General features: G+C 48.0%; 1 protein-coding gene across 2 annotated transcripts in view; it reads left to right on the top strand.

The window, feature by feature from the left end:
* The first annotated feature begins 1,937 nt into the window (after nucleotides 1-1,937).
* PIK3CD (phosphatidylinositol-4,5-bisphosphate 3-kinase catalytic subunit delta) overlaps nucleotides 1,938-16,220 on the top strand; it is a 22,391-nt gene continuing 8,108 nt past the window's right edge. The window contains exons 1-15 of one of the 2 annotated variants that reach the window (XM_026862900.1): nucleotides 1,938-2,238; nucleotides 2,834-2,907; nucleotides 3,257-3,420; nucleotides 4,870-5,098; nucleotides 5,509-5,738; nucleotides 6,571-6,750; nucleotides 7,393-7,542; nucleotides 7,852-7,941; nucleotides 9,123-9,344; nucleotides 12,454-12,550; nucleotides 12,948-13,078; nucleotides 13,991-14,050; nucleotides 14,236-14,403; nucleotides 15,184-15,305; nucleotides 15,470-15,613. In XM_026862900.1, the coding sequence (XP_026718701.1) occupies nucleotides 3,280-3,420; nucleotides 4,870-5,098; nucleotides 5,509-5,738; nucleotides 6,571-6,750; nucleotides 7,393-7,542; nucleotides 7,852-7,941; nucleotides 9,123-9,344; nucleotides 12,454-12,550; nucleotides 12,948-13,078; nucleotides 13,991-14,050; nucleotides 14,236-14,403; nucleotides 15,184-15,305; nucleotides 15,470-15,613 (1,964 nt within the window). In that variant the 5' untranslated portion in view covers nucleotides 1,938-2,238; nucleotides 2,834-2,907; nucleotides 3,257-3,279. Of the gene's footprint in view, nucleotides 2,239-2,833; nucleotides 2,908-3,256; nucleotides 3,421-4,869; nucleotides 5,099-5,508; nucleotides 5,739-5,863; nucleotides 6,008-6,570; nucleotides 6,751-7,392; nucleotides 7,543-7,851; nucleotides 7,942-9,122; nucleotides 9,345-12,453; nucleotides 12,551-12,947; nucleotides 13,079-13,990; nucleotides 14,051-14,235; nucleotides 14,404-15,183; nucleotides 15,306-15,469; nucleotides 15,614-16,220 lie in introns of those variants that run through there. The other variant, XM_026862901.1, reaches the window with a different exon arrangement.

The following is a 16,220-nucleotide window of genomic DNA, read 5'->3' as shown; positions in this document are numbered from 1 at the left end:
GCAGTTCCCTTTCCTGAAGTCAGTACGGTTGCAGAGAGCCTTTACAGAACGTGATCTTGGCTGTCCTGTGCAACCAAGTACAGACCGGGGCAGTTTTTAGGTCAGGCTTGTGGAAAGCAGGCCCAGGGAAAAATTGCTGCCTGAGATGAATGAGGATGTATCTGTGGCCCTGTGGTTTCCTCAGATGTTCTGTGCGTACCTCCAGTTCAGGGCCTATGTGAAGTTCACAGAGCGATATGCTTTGCCCTCACGAGGGGCGGGTCTTTAGCTTAGGGTGCATACGGTGTTATGACTTGTTTGGCCACCCAAGCAGATCTGCTGGCTGGCCAGTCTTGAGGCAAATCTCTCCTGGATGGAGTGTACGTACACGCCAGCTGTAGCCCAAGTGCTTTGTGCGTTCGGGTTGTTCTGCTGCTTCGCCCCTGGGGCCACGTGCATCCTGCTGAACTGCTGGGTGTTCTTGGAGTTGGAAGGCAGCGGCGTACCTGCCTTGCACTCAAAACAAGTACTTGAGGGTTGTGGGGGAGAAAGGAGGATGATAGGAAGGTGTAGGTAGGGGAATGTGGAAGTATTCTAGCGAGAAGATGTTTTGGGGTGTATTGCAGTAGGAAGAGTGAGGACTGGAGGGGCATCTTACTGTAGAAAGTGGGTGGCTACAGCTTGGTGTTGATAAGCAGGGGTCTTTGATAGCCTGCGTACCTGCTTGAGATCAGTTCTGTGGGTTTGCATCCTACTGAAACACAAACTTCTGTTGCACCCTTGCTTGCCCTAGCTTTGAGAGAGATGCAAGGAAACTAGTTTCTGTCAAGTGTGGGTTGATTAATGTGAACCTCCGGCTACCAGACCTACAGGTCAGAACCCTACCATAATAGGGGATTTTTAACAATAATCTGTCTATCCACCTGGATGAAAGACTGGGATGATGCTGGGTTTTTTTTTTTTTTTTTTTTAAAGACTGCTGCAGTGAAAGATAAAGAATTTATTTCAAACAGCCCCAGTAGCGTAAACCCCGACAGAAAGAAGCGATGCTGCGTTTGGCTGTTTGCAAATGGCAAAATGATCCGGAGAAAAGGGAATTGTAATTACTTTTACTCATGAGGTCAAGATAGTGCAAACAAGGTTATAGCCTGGAGAACCCTGTTCCAGTTTCCCAGGGCAAAAGGGAAGATGAAAGTGGGGTGGTGCAGGAGTATTAAACTATGCAGAGCTTGCTGTGTGTAAAAACTGTCACGCTGGATGAGATCTCAGGTCCAACTATAGTAAAGCATTCTGAATTTATCAATGGGGAGGGGAGAGATTTGGTAAATGAAGTATTAGAGACAGCGCAAATCCAGAGTTGTTATTCGTTTGGTGTATCCACTCCAGGTTCTATTGGAAAAATCCCTCTACTTTGGAAGATAATCAGGGAGTTTGGAAGGACAAGGTACTGAGCAACTTGAACTTGATGCTGATAGCTTAGATAGGCACTTCATATCTGATGGGATGTGGCATCAGGTAGAAATCCTCAGCAGAAGGAAGCAGTTTGGCCGTTGTCTCTGCTGGTCAACAGAGTCATGATAGTTTGCTGCTTTTGTTGCCATTGGGAAAGGCTGACGTAGCAGATATTTTAGAAACTTGCTGGGTTTATTGTTAATGAGCAGAAGACAAGGCAGGCTTGTTTTGCTTTATTCAAACTTGTAAACCTTGCGTACTTCCCTCCTTCTGAAGGCACATGGGTGGTTTTGTGGTCTCTGTATCCGGTGTCTCTGTGATACAGCGTGCGCGCTGAGGAAGCAGGACAGATAAAGCATAGCTCATATTTCTGGGAATCCTTACCTCAGTGCTGATGGGGAAGTGTTGTGCTCCCAGGCGCTGGCAGATAAGATGCTGGGCTGCTTGTCGTACTGAAGCATAGCGCTGGCTCACGAGAAGCTGCCAGCAGGTCTGCGTGACTTGGGAGACCCAAACCTTCAGCAGGATGTTGCCGAGTTTCTTTCTAAGTTTGTACACTGTCTGACAGCTGCAAAGCCATATTTTAAGTTGTGAATGAGCGAATTTTGGACTGGTTTCATCAGCTGAGGATAAGCGACGCTTCGAATTGCTCAGGGCATGTGCAGGGCTGAGTTTAGAACGAGCAGAGTCGGAGTGGCAGGAGGCTGAAGCCTTGGTTTGCCCAGCAGCTACGAGCCGTGGCTATGTGAGCACCCTCCGGGCTGTTCTGCTGGCACGTTTCTCTGCTGACCTGGTGGAAAAACTCTGGTAAGTGAGAGGGAATTTAGTGAGCTCGTTTCTCTGCTGAGGTGGTTGAAGAGAATTGGAGGCACTTACCCTGTCTCTTGCTAGCAGCTAATGCTAACAGTTCCAGGCTCTTCCCGCACACGGGGACACCACGTTCTGCTGCCCGTCATCTGTGGAGGAACCTGGAGTTTGACACTGCTGCAGTATTTTGCTTGTGGGCAAATGGATGGAGCACGAGGGTTTCTCTGACTTTGCTCTTGCATGTCTTTGAGAAAGAAGAAATGTACGGGGGGCTTTTGGTGAATGCCTTTTGTTTTAGCTGTTCACGTGTACGCTTACCCTGCGTTTGAAAGCAACTGTTCGTACCCAATAGTGTTCAGATTATTTTTCTCTTTTTTTTACATTCTTTGGATGTACTGAGGATAATTTGTAGAGCCCTGCCAAATGAAAGGATGCAGATGGAATTAACAAACCTATTTTTGATTGCCTCAGCCATAGATTTCTTTTTTTTTCCTGTACTTGTAGAGGGAGGGTATGCAGTGGAATATTATTTGTTTGTGTGTGTAAAAATACATGCATGCTCAGAACCAGCAACACCTCTTTCTCCTTCTTGCAGACTGGAACCGAGCTCTGGAAAAACAAAGTGGAGTTTGGAGCATGTGGCCCGAGGATTGCCTTACAAAGCCAGGGGTAGGAACTTGTTGTTTGTGTTGGCTGCTTGGTCACAGATGAGCTATCGGGAAAAGTGCCTTTGTTCTCAAGTGAACATAATTCTTTAATTTCTTTGTCAAATGCAGATGTAGATGTTAATCTCAGTCTAGAAGAGATTTAAGAAAGGGTTGCGCTGAGGTAGAAGCAAACCCTATAGCAAGAGAGGGTGGGCTGGAAATTTGTCTGAGGTGCATATTCCTGAGCTATGAGGATGTGCTAACCTTCCTTTTTTTTCGGTTCTTTTGCATGTTAACTTTCTACAGAGCCCAGCGCAGATATGAGGAGATAGGTAGTCAACAACAACAGACTTTTTTCCTTTTTCTTGCAGGTGGTAGCTAAGAAGTGAGCAGGATGCCCCCAGGCATTTACTGCCCTATGGAATTCTGGTCCAAGGGGGAAAACCAAAACATCCAGGTGGACTTTCTGCTGCCCACAGGCATATACTTAAACCTCTCTGTGTCCTGCAATGCCAGTTTGGGCACCATCAAGCAGGTAACAGCCTTGTTCCGCAGTCGTACCTGCAATCTCCTGGAACAAGGACTCTGTTCTTGGGGAGCGCGTGAGGAGGTGTGTTGGGTCTTAACTCAGCACAAGATGACTTTCTTCTGGGTTGTTCCTTGTGACTCACGATGTGAAGTCCTCCTTTGTGACAGCCTCTGCCAACCACCAAACCCATGTCTCCGGGCCGAGGCTGCCAGCAGCAGGGCACTGCTGGGGGTGCCAGAGGTGTCGGGCGCAATTCTCTGGGTACCTGTCCAACCTAGGGATGAAAATTAGAGGGACTGTGGAGTGGGGGCAGATCGGAGTTGGCCATATACGGATTGTGTGTTCAATTACTGCTCACCTGAGCCAACCAGTCCCTGCGCTGGGTTTTGCATTATGAAAACTCTTGTGTATGCATATGCAAGTAAGAGAAGCCACCCCCAAATAGTCAAATACAAATGCTGCACTGACTCAGTATTCAGGATGCCAGCCCAGCCTTCTCTTGCCTCGGAGAAATTGAAAATTGGGAATAGCAATGACAGAGAGGATTTTTCTTAGTGATTCCTTTGAGGGATAATTCCTTTGAGGGATAAAATGCTGTAGTGAAACCACGTGTGAACAAAATGTAGCTGCTTCCTTGTTTTTCTGGGTAGGAAGTGGGGTTAGGGGAGAGTGAAGGAAAACAGTGGGAAAGGTTTTCTCTGCAGCAGCAACCTGGCCTAGATGAGTCACCCATCACAAGGGACAGCAGCACAGTGCCAGATTATTCCAAGTTTTCTCATGCTGCATTTTTCAGGTAAAAAAACAAACCCCAAAGCAAACAAAAAAACCTGTAAGTAGAGCTGATTGGTTCAAGCTGTTAAATTACAGTCTGTGTTTTCCAGCCAGTAGGCACGCTGGGTCAGACCAGAGGCCCATCTGTGCTAGAGTTTTGTCTCCTATGGCAGGCACCTAGGATGAGAGTGAAGAAATGGAATATGAACAGTCGTGTGGAAGCACGAAGGATCTTTGGGAACAGGATAGTGTTGCGAAGATTTCAGAAAAGCTCTTGGTTCTTGTCACAGATTTTATGTTGCTCGGAGCAGTTTGTTTAACCCAGTTTTGCTTCCAGTGGGAGTAATAGCTCTGTTGCACAAGGCCAACAGGCAGCACATACTTACTGTGAGGTGTTCAGGTGGGGGTTATTTAAATACTCAGGGTGAGGGATTGACTTTGCCTGAAACAAATGGCAAGCATGAAAAAAAGGAAGTCGGTTAAAGGCACTTGCAAATAAATCTACCCAGCGGTTCAGCACGAGTTGGAGCCACTGGGCTTGGCTGAAAAGCAGCCTGTGACTGCAGCTCCAGGCATGCCGTGAGGGGTTTGGCCCTGCGTTGCCTTCGCTAAACGCCGTGTCTCGGGAGGGTGAGGGTCTGTCAGAGGAAGCCGTGGTCTCACCCTGCCGTTGGTCTGGCGCAGGTGGTGTGGAAGCACGCTCAGTATGAGCCGCTCTACCATATGCTCAGTGACCCCGAGGCCTACGTCTTCACCTGCATCAACCAGACAGCGGAGCAGCAAGAGCTGGAGGATGAGCAACGGCGGCTCTGTGACATCCAGCCCTTCCTACCGGTGCTGCGGCTCGTGGCTCGAGAGGGAGACAGAGTCAAGAAGGTTATTAACTCCCAGATCAGCCTGCTCATTGGAAAAGGTCAGTTCCCCCATCGCTGGTCTCGCCAGGAGCGTGGCAGGGGTGTTGGCTGGAGGTGGAACGTGCCTCTGTCCCAGGCAGCCTTGCTGCGTGTGGAAAAGTGATGGAGCTCTGCTTATGTGGGCGAGGAGATGAGCTGGTTTGGTCTCTGGTGGAGCTGGTAAGGGAACAGTGTGTGTGCAGACCCAACAATGATCTTCCATGCTGGTAGAGGGCAATAGTAATTGAGTCGGTGCAATTGTACGTTGTAAATAACCGACTGCTAGTAGCTTGGCTGTATCTTCTCCTTTTGGCCAAATACTAAGCGTGTGTTGAGGAAGACTGTTTCACAGACACTTGATTATCAAAGGCTCATTTCCTCCTTTGGGTGTCGATGCTTATTTTGCCTTTCTCTCATACTCTTCACTTAGGATTGCACGAGTTCGACTCTGTGCAGGATCCAGAGGTGAATGATTTCCGCACCAAAATGTGCCAGTTCTGTGAAGAGAGAGCAGCAAAGCGGCAGCAGCTCAGCTGGGCAGCGTGGATGGAGTACAACTTCCCCTTGCAGCTGGAGCCGATGGCCAAAGGCCTTGGGACTGGCCCTCTACATAACCCCACCAAGAACATTTTTGTCAACGTCAAGTTTCAGTCTGGCGGGGTAAAGCACAAACTTTTCTGTGACAATTTTTAACTGGTTTGTGCTTTCCCTTTGGGAACTTTTGGGCATTTGGAGACAGAATAATGCGTGCGTGGACGGTGTTTCCATGTGATCAGTGTTCATCTTCATTCTCCAGATTCCTTTGCCCGTGGAGATGGTTGGGAGGGAGACTGAGCCTCCGACCAAGGGAGCTGTTCCCCTTCCTGACCATGCGTTGGGTGTACTGGTTAGCTGGTAGCTGCATGTACATGTGGTGGAAAGCTGTTGGGGTAGGAGAGGAGTGCAGAATCTGATATATGCCTTTCCTTTTGAAGCCCGAGAGTCTGCTCAGCTCATGCTCAGCATACACTGCTTGCAGGCATCGGTCTGTGTTGCCCCTGGGCCCCTGTTCTTGCCTGCTGCCCTTGGGTAATGTTATTTTTTGCATGTTGTGCCTGGGCATGAAGCAGGAGCCACCCCCATGGGAGAAGGGCCTTCCAGAGCAGTGTGTTTGCTCATGGTGACCCCAGCCACCCTCTGCCTTGCTGGTGGAATGACGGTGGGAAGATTTTTAATGACTAGCAACCATGTGAACTGGTGATTGTGCTGAAACTGGGTTTGAATTTCCCGATTTCCAGCCTTGCGCTTGCACTGCTGAAACATGCTCCTGCCCAGTTTGGCAAGCATCCCTACTTATTTGCTGATGTGTTTGGGAGGATAATTCTGCCTTCCTATCCTTTATTGTGAGCAAGAGGAATGTTGTTACCTATCCCCTGAGCTACTGCTGCTCCTTGTGCTGATTTCAGCCCTTTGCTGGCGTTTGACAGCGTATGCTGTGTTGTTGGCATTGCAGGAGAGCTTCACTTTCCAGATCTCCCCAAAGGAGTTCCCCATCACATTAATGAGCTATGCTATCAAGAAGCAGGCTACTGTCTTCCGCCATGAGACACTGGAGAACCCAGAGGACTACACCCTGCAGGTGAATGGGAAATGTGAATATCTCTACGGGAACTACCCCCTGTACCAGTTCCAGGTGAGCCTTGTCTCTCGCTTTATCAATGAGCCTGTTCCCATATGGCTGCCTCTTGCTGGGAGAGTGGGTTGAGACGTGTTATCCTCCATCAAGGAGGCAATCCTGTTAGAGGAGAGCAACCCATCTGTGGCAGGACCTGGTTGCTACTTGGGGCAAGGGATACTTCAAGCAGCCTAACAGATCCTTGTGTTTTTGGGGACCAGTGATCTCAGCCTGTCCCGAGTGCTGTGTAAATGCATTCATAGACTATGATTCTGGAAATGTTTATTTGCTTGCATGGTGGGCTGGGGTTCTCTTTCTGGAAGTTGGGAAAGTAATCCTGTATCCTGTGTTCCCCTGGCAGGGCAAACTGCCGTTGGGAGTGCCGAATCCTTCTCGGTGTTCTCCCTTAATGCAGGCATTTGAGTCAGGTGCTGAAATGCCAGCTGTAAAAGGCACTTCGTATTCTCAGTTTTGGCAACATGACTCCAGTGAGTTGCAGGTTTATAAAACAAGAGATAAATTAAAACTGAATTTTGATTGTTGCTGTGTCCTTTCCTTACTGCTTCCACCTGTTTCTGCTTCAGCCGGTTCTGATGTGCTTGGTTGCTCTTGCATGCCAGGCTCTGTTCCATCCACGCTGACTCTGTCCTCTCCTTGCAGTATATTCGCAGCTGCCTGCACCGAGGCCTAACGCCCCACCTGACCATGGTGCACTCCTCCACTATCATTGCTATGAGAGATGAGCAAACCAACTGTATTTCCAGCCCCCCCAGGATGGCTGCCAAGCCTCCCCCACTCCCAAAGAAAAAGGTAAAAGAGAACAGTGACCCAGTGGGGCCACCCTCAACCCATCCGTTAACGGAGATGCTGGTCTCGGCTGGGAACAGCAGCTGGTTTTCCTGCCTCGCCCAGGACAGGTTTCTTAGCTGGGTTTTTCCTGTCGGGCTTCCAGCTCCCTCCACAGCTTCCCTGGTTGTCACAGGCTTCGTGCTGCCCACCTGCAGTGCAGTGCTCTTGCGTCTTGGAGCAAAAAGCACGTGATGAGAGATGAGCTCTGGCGCTGGCTTTGAGAATTCTTTGTTGCATCCGTTTCTGATTGGAACCCTTTTCTCTTTCTAGCCAAACTACGGTTCTCTCTGGTCCTTAGAGCAGTCTTTCTACATTGAGCTGGTGCAAGGCAGCAAGGTCAATGCAGATGAGAGAATGAAGGTAGGTGCTCGACTCACTTTGGGGTTTGGTTTTGTGTTTTGGCTTTCCCAGTTGTATCTGTCTTGTTTGTGTGGTGAGGAAAGAGGGGCTGACAACTTGATCTCCCGTGACCCTCCGTTAGGCGTCATTCAGCCTTTGGGCAGTTTCTAAACTGCAGCACGACAGGAAGGGGAAAGGAACTTGCTAGCCAGCAGCCCAGCAATGCAGTCTTAGAAACACTCCCCTGCAGAAGTTTCTGAGTAGCGAAGAGCTGCTGCCCTGCGGTAATGCCGCTTGACAACAGCGTGGAGGGGCAGAGAAGTCCGCAAAAAGCAGAGGAGGGGTGATTCAGCTGTGAGAAGAGTGATGGGAGAGGTGGTGAAAGCACGATGCAGGCAAAGCCCTGGGTTTTGTGGGATGTTTGCCGTGAAGGGGCAGCAGGTGAATGAGGAGAAGGGGAATGGCTGCCCTTCAGGAAAGGAAGAAAACGGGGCAAGAATGTCACTTCTGCAGGTGTTCTGCAGGGCAGGGCTTTAGAAGGAAACAGGCAATGAAGTAGTTGTTTCTTCTGCCCAGTGCCCCTCATTTGCAGGGAGCTTCTCCTGGGGAGGACGCCTGTGATTCAGAGTAGTCAGCAATACTGTAACAAGAGGTGAAGTTGGGGATGAGCCTGGTCTATCAGCGATCTGTCAGCCTGCAAGAGGAGTGAGACTTGCAGGCAAACGTGTACCCAGACACAGGTCGCCGTTGGTGCGGCTCTGCTCTTTGCACGTGCCCTTCTCCTGGGATGCTGATTTGTCTCCTCTTCGGCATGAGCGCTTGCCCAGCTCTTGGTGTCTGCCCTGCTTTTTCAGTGCGACAGGTTCCTGAGCTTTTGCAGCGTCTCGGGGGCACGGTTTGGTGAACGTTGCCTGGCTTTACGGGATGAATCCTGTAATACTCTCACCAGCAGATTTCCCAAGCATTTTGCAATGATTAAGCAGCTCTTGCAAGTCTGCATGAAGTAAAAAGATAACAGTGCCCTTGCTGAAGTTGAGTAAAGAGGAAGATTAAGGAACTTAATGAGTTGGGAAAGACAGGAGTAAGACATCCTGTTCAGGGGAGTGGATGCCCTGTCCCGTTCCTTTTCTAAGCATGTGTCTTTAGCAAACAGGTCAAGTCCCTGTGGATTCATGGTATTCTCTTATTTCTCCTTCCCCCAGCTGGTGGTGCAAGCAGGTCTCTTTCATGGCAACGAGATGCTGTGCAAGACGGTGTCAAGCTCTGAAGTGAATGTGTGCTCAGAGCCAGTGTGGAAGCAGAGGCTGGATTTTGATATTAACATCTGTGACCTTCCCCGTATGGCACGGCTCTGCTTTGCCCTCTATGCTGTCATCGAGAAGGCAAAGAAGGCACGTTCCACCAAGAAGAAGTCCAAGAAAGCGGTAAGTAAAGCCAGTGTGGTTCTGAGCCAGGCCTGCCAGTGCTGGAAGGCACCGGCCACCATTCTGAACCAAATGCTCTTTGCTTTCAGAAAAAGACATTATTAATGAAAGAGCTTACAGAATGATGGCCAGGAACGTCTTCAACAGGAACAGGAAACTGAGGAGTGGCTGCCTTGTAGGAAAGGTTGTTAAAATGTAATTTCTTGTCCAGAAAGACCATTAAGAAACATACCCAGCATCTGAATGAACATAAAGAGGAATCGATTGAGTTAGTGTCTCTGTTTTGCTGTTCTGCAACTTCCTTGTTTCGTAGTTGAGGTTAAACAATCTTCTGTGTGGCATCTTCCTTCTAGTAAGGTCTTTCATGCAAATCCCCCATGGATCAAATTCACAGATAAGAAGGGGCAAGAAGATGAGAAATGTAAACACTGCTTACAGCAAAGCTTTAGGCAAGGTAAAATGAAAGTGCAGCACCTTCAAGGTTGCTGTTCAGATGCCACAAACTGACAGAAAGTGTTCAATCACTTTGGAAGCTCTTGTTTTGAGTTTCTGAATCAGAGATCTTTCTCCGTGATAGTGATATTTCTCACTTAACTCTATTCCAAAACTTCTATCTGTTAATAATTCAGTAACTAAAAGTAGATCTAAGTGCAGCCTGTAATTGAATTGCTGGTTTCCTGGTGCTGTAACCTAAGCGTGGTGCCTCTAACTCTTTGCATGTGAAGGGTTTTCTTTAGGAGCAACAAACGCATTTGTTCTTCTGTAAATTCTTGTTTCTGCAGCCACTGAAACGCTGTTACCATGCTTTGAAGAGAGGATTGCTCATGCCACCCGCACTAAGGTGCAGGGAAGTTGAGGGACTGATAAATGTGATGACAGAATATTTTAGTCCCAGTTCTGCTAGCTCCTTTTCACTGCTTAGAGGTTCACTTGGTTGTGCTGTTGGGGTTACAGTGCCTTAACGTCTGGGGAGCAACATGCAACCCACGAGTCCTGCTTCTGTGGACCAGCTCTGGGGTTGGAGACTTCAGACTGGAAACATTTCGAGGCAAGGACCAGGATCAACCTTTTTATAGTTGGGTTGGGTTTTTTTTTTTTTGTTTTACTTAAGAATAGCAGAATTCCAACTCCTGCTGGAAGCTTTTGTTGAACAGAATATCTGATTCATTCACAGGCTGCATTTTTGTGGTCACAGTGGAATAATTTTCAGTTTTGAAGCAGTCAGAAAGAAATCTTACTATTGTGATTGACAAAACAAAACCAGCCTGGTTAGCTGAGTTGTGAAGAGGATCTTGTTCATTGTGTTCTAGTACTGGGGAAAGGTGGATTCTGGTGAGCATTCTGGTGAGCCCTTAACATAAAAAAATCCCAATGTTTGCTGAAGCTGACCTCTGTGGAAATGGATTTTTCCACATGGTCAGCAGCAGCTCTGATGAGGTGCTTAGATCTCATTTAAAGTGATTGGGAGGAGGAGGTTACAGTCAGAGTGCACCCTTTTTTTTGGTTTGATTAGTAATCTTTTTACTTGCTTTGCTCACATTACTCAGAGTTTAATGACATGCATGTTGTTTGTCTATGCAGACTGTCCAGAGCAGATAGGTGGAACTAAATCATTCACTACCACAACAACAGGCATGCTTGCAGCCCGACTGGGATGAGTCAGAGGGTTAATGTCACCCAGAGGGTTGGCTTTCAGTGTTTCTGTAAGTCATGCAGGAGGTATTTCTGTCCTTACAATGCTGAATCGTTACTTTGCTGGACCTTATCCACCAGAAATCTTGCCTGGTGTTTTGGCAGGCTCCGTGCTGCGGTTTGATGTCATTTACTCTGTTAGAAAAGGTTATTGCTGGTGGTGGAGTTTTGTTTGGCTTTTCCGTATGATCTAGGAGCTGATGTCTCAAATGGGATTTGACTGAAGATACTTAGTGTAATCAAATCAACTCAAAGGTTTGTGAGAGGCCACTTGGAAGTGATTCATTTTGTTGCATTAGAGGAAAATGCTGACTTGTTACCCCCCCCAATCCTTTGGCATACTTTTGGGGTAAGCCTGGTGCATTCTCTAGAATGTCTCAGTGGCACAAGATGTCGTCTGGCTGTGGTTCCCTTCAGATCTCACACTGTCTGTGGGTGCATCTCACTAGGATTTTGCCTCGCAACCTCTTTGCAAGTCAGTCTCTGCTCCGGGGTATGCTCGAGCCTCAGTGTTTTCTGAGCAGCTGAGTGAAACGCTGGTGTTGCTGAAACTGTTAAATGAAGTAAACTGTTCCACTCGGGGAACCTGACTGCAGGAAATCTTAGGTCACTTGTGGAATTTGTCTGTCTGCTCCGGTGGCGGGGAGCTGAATTAGAGCGGGGAGACTGCTTCTCTTTCTTGGCTATGCCCCAGTCGCTTTGCTTGCTGGAGTCTCCCGCCTCCAAAATAAGACTGGCTTGTGTGACTGGGCTGGGCTTGTGGGTTTTGTTTTCCAGAGTGTGATGGGGGGACTGGCAGTGTAAAGGTCCCATTATCAAGTATATGTAGCATTCTTTGCCTAGTTTTCCAAAGTCGTGCTCTCTGTTCCCTGATTCAAAATTAAGGTTCTTCTCCCTCCCCTCAAACTATGAAATATATTAAGTATATGTGTCATAGCTCCTTCAAATATCATCAAGTTTCAAGGCCTTGCTGGAAACTTAGAGATTCTTCAGCTATGCAAAATACTGGATGATGAAATTTTAGACATACTTGTGGGGAGTGTTTGATGCCATTCAGCACTACACAAAAAATCCCAGGTTTTGGCAAATATCTCAATGTGATGATATCTTGTACGTTGATTTTAGGAGAACTTAAAAGATAGACAGGCAGGCGTGGCTACCTGGGGTGATATATTCCATGCAGCAACTCGCTGGTAAGGGAGTGCCTATATACCCTTGAATGGGAAGTTACCAGCCTGTAGCATTCTGTGTAGCAATCTGCAGATTTGGAAAAGATTAAGATTATATAATTTCTTATTCCTGACTATTGTGAGAGCTTTTGCATGGGGATATCTCACTTTCTTGTTAGTTCTTCTCTTCCCTTCATCCAGCTTTTGCAGTGACAGCACCCAAATGAGCTGCTTTCTTTGCTTTGCAGGACTGCCCGATCGCCTGGGTGAACGTCATGCTCTTCGACTACAAGGATCAGCTGAAAACAGGGGAGTGCTGCTTGCACATGTGGTCCTCCTTTCCAGGTAACGTCCGGAGATAGAGCTACTGTATTGCTCTGCATCTTTAGCCTCCACCCCAAGAGCAGGAGACACCCTGCATTCTGCCCAGTAATTGTAGGAGAGGCTGTAACAGTTGAGAGTAGCAGACCCAGTACGATTTCTGCTCTATATTGTGATCATATTTAGAGCCCTGCCAAGATGAAGGCCTTGTTTTGCTTGGTGTTGCATATATGATATAAGAAGTTGCTGCTGCTCTGTGTGTGTCACGTGTACTTCACTTATGAGAAGTCAGGAAAACGAAGTGAGCTGCTCGGGGCCAGGCAGTGTCCAGTGGCAGAGCTGGAGGCAGGCTGTGCTCTGCTTTCTGGACCAGAGCTTCAGGAGGTTTGGGTTCATGGGTTTTGTGTACTTTGCTTTTCAGATGAGAAAGGGGAACTTCTGAACCCCATGGGCACAGTACAGTGCAACCCCAACACGGAAAGTGCAGCAGCCTTGGTCATCTGCTTCCCCAGCGTTGCATCGCATCCCGTGTATTACCCATCATTTGAGCAGGTAGGGGACGTGGACTTTTTTTGGGGAGGCACAGAAATTCCCTAGCTTTGGTGGAGGAGCATACAGTGTCACTGGCTCTTGGGCAGCTGTCGACAGGGACTGGGTACAAGCAAAACTGATGAATACATATTGTTGGTTGAAAGCTTAACTTTTTCTCTTAACTAATAGACACTTGAGTGAGTACTTTTCCAAGCTGTGAATTACTGAGGTAAAGCTGCTCTCATAGATGAGGGTTTGTTTAAAAAATGGGTTTAACTGACCCACAGGCAGCATTGGGCTCTATAGGAAGGAAGAGGAATAAAAGGGGAAATGAGTGAAAGTAGACAGCTCCCTCCCTTTCAGCAGAGAGTGATAACATGCTGTGTGCTATGGGGATTTTCCATCTGTCACTGCAACTGGCCAGACAAAGTGGAAGAAGAAATGTGCCCGTTACTGGAAAGAAAGGAGATCTGCTCTGGCAGGGATGTATATGCATGTTCCCCCTGATGCAGGTTCTGGCTCAGAAGCTTTGACGGATGGTGCCAGCGTGCGAGGTGGCTTGGGCAGCACGCTCTGCTTGGCAAACACACCCTGGTTCTAAGGATTTGGAATGGCTCCTGTTAGCGCAGAGCTTGGTGACCCAGAGGCCCTGTTTGTGAACTGGGTGTGCGGATGTGCCCTTTTCGCGGAAAGGACTCATCCCTTCGTTCTGGTTACTACCAGGGAAGGGGCTCTGTGGGCAGCTGGGTTACGCCTCTGAGCAGAGGGGTCCCGCTGAGTCCATTACCTACACCTGGGCTGTGAGAGGTGTGATTCCCTTCTCCAGAGGTGGCAAGTGACTGATCTCTAATGCAGCGTAAATGCCTGAGGTGTTGGTGAGCTAGAAGTGCAGAGAAAAGGAGGAGCCTTTCTCATTCTTTGTTTGTGTCCCAGCTGCTGGAGTTGGGGAGGAATGGAGAGCAGCCCCGTGCTGCGCCAGAAGATCCTGAGGAGGTGAGTCTTCTGGCATCAGTTTTTCAGCTATGTGCAAGCCTGGCTTCATACAGCAAGTTATGCATTTCTACCTTACCCCCAGCCAGCAATTTTCACCAAACTGGGTCATGCCCCAGTCCTACAGGGTCTCTCTGGGTTGACACTGAGCCCCGTGTATGCTCTTTTGCTGTGATTCCCATGAGCAGAAGCTGCAGCTGAGGGAAATACTGGAGCGGAGGAGCCACACTGAGCTGTATGAGCATGAGAAAGATCTGGTGTGGAAAATGAGATACGACATCCGTGACCAGTACCCACAGGCTTTGGCAAAGCTGCTTATCATCACCAAATGGAACAAGCATGAAGACGTTGCCCAGGTGAGGATGCTGGGGTTGGCAGCCAGGGCTCCCTTGTGGATCCATCTTTCAGTGTCTGTGTTCCTGTGTTGTGTCTGGGAGGCCAACTTCACAGGGGATGTTTCACAGTGCTCCTCTGCAGGTAGGTTTGGCATCACTGAAGCTGAGGAAGATTTTTCTGTTCTTAACTAGTCACTGCAAACTTATGCTGAGTGGTACCCAGCTGAGCTGAGGTTTGGCTCCTCTGGGCTCTGTTTGGCTCTGTGTGCTTCCCAGACTCACTACAGACCAACAGGGTCTTGCTTAGTCCCTCTAGAAGCTGGAGGCAAGAAAACAATCTGTTTAATTCACAGCAGAAATAGGATTTGGATTGGATACTCTTAACTAATAGTGAGAGACCAGCGCAAGCCACCTTGGGGTCAGTGAATCTCTTCCACTGGGCATTGGTTAGGGAGGTGTCTGTGCTGCTCATCCCCCCTTACTTTAAGAGCTTTGACAGGACCTTCTAAAGGTCCCTTTCTAGTCTGCGTTGTTATGCTGCAGAAAAGTGCTTTTCCCAAAGAGCTCATTCTGCTGATGGTGGTACAGCAGAGCAGTCCTGCCGTGGGCTGGAGTGGCTCCTCCTGTCAGCCTTGCTAGAAAGTTTGGGCTGATGGTTTTTGACCTGTTGTCTGCAAACTTGCTCTGAGGTATCTATAAATAGTGACCCCCCACAGAGGAGCTATTCTTCCATCAGTAGATTTATATCCATTGTTATAAAAACCTTGTTGTTCTTCTGCTCTTTTTTTTCCCCCCTTACAGATGATTTCCCTGCTTCAGACCTGGCCAGAGTTGCCTGTCCTTAATGCCTTGGAGCTGCTGGATTTTAGCTTCCCTGACCGATATGTTGGTTCCTTTGCTATCAATTCATTAAAGAAGCTGACGTAAGTGTTATCCACAAGGGATATGCAGAGCTCCTTTCTATTTATGTTTAGAGCTGCTGAGGGGGACTGTGAACAAGGCTGACAGTCTTGTCTCTACAGTTTTTGCAAGTACACTTGTTGCAGTAAAGAGAAGGTTGTCTCTTATTTTTCCCGTGTGTCCACAGAGATCATGAATTGTTCCAATACCTGCTACAGCTTGTCCAGGTGCTTAAGTATGAATCCTACTTAGACTGTGAATTAACCAAGTTCCTGCTGGACAGGGCGTTATCCAACCGCAAGATTGGCCACTTCCTCTTCTGGCATCTGAGGTAAACAGCAAATGTTTTGGGTGTTTTTTCAGCAGTCAAGCAAAAGCTGCATTTACTGCTTCCCCCATTGCTCTGTGAAGTGAGACAGCAAGCACGTCTGTCTGTATAGGTGCCAGGGTAGTTATTGAAAGGCTGTTGGCTGTCCTTTAGTGCCTTTCATCAAAGCATTGGCGGGATTTCCTTGCTGTGCCTACCAAAACCCAAGAACTGCTGCTTTTTACACTGAATAAGGATTATTTCAGGAGGATGAAAAAAAACCTCTGTTTGTTTGTTAGGTTTTTTCTTTTGTGGTGGTGGTGGTGTTTGGGTTGGGTTCTGTTTTCAGACTTTATATACATATGCATGCCTGTGAGTTGAAATCCGCTTTGGACACCCATGGCCACCTGCCAGTTCTGAGCCATGGGCTCTGATCTGTCCTTGCTTCTTAAGTAATGTTCTCAAAGGAGTAGTTAGCAACTTAGTCATCCATAAAAATGTCTCATCGCTTCAAGCAGTGTTTTTTCTACATCACCTTCTGGGGTGGGTGCATTTTCTTTCCCCTCCCCAAGTACACAGAAAGAATCTAAGCAGCAGCTAACATTTTGCACTCTCCTTCTCCCCCCCATTG

This window comes from Athene cunicularia (genome assembly GCF_003259725.1).
Source record: "Athene cunicularia isolate RWA chromosome 21 unlocalized genomic scaffold, athCun1 chr21_part1, whole genome shotgun sequence".
Lineage (NCBI taxonomy): Eukaryota > Metazoa > Chordata > Aves > Strigiformes > Strigidae > Athene > Athene cunicularia.
The sequence above is the reverse complement of the archived record's forward strand: the minus strand, read 5'-3'. Positions and strand labels throughout refer to the sequence as shown.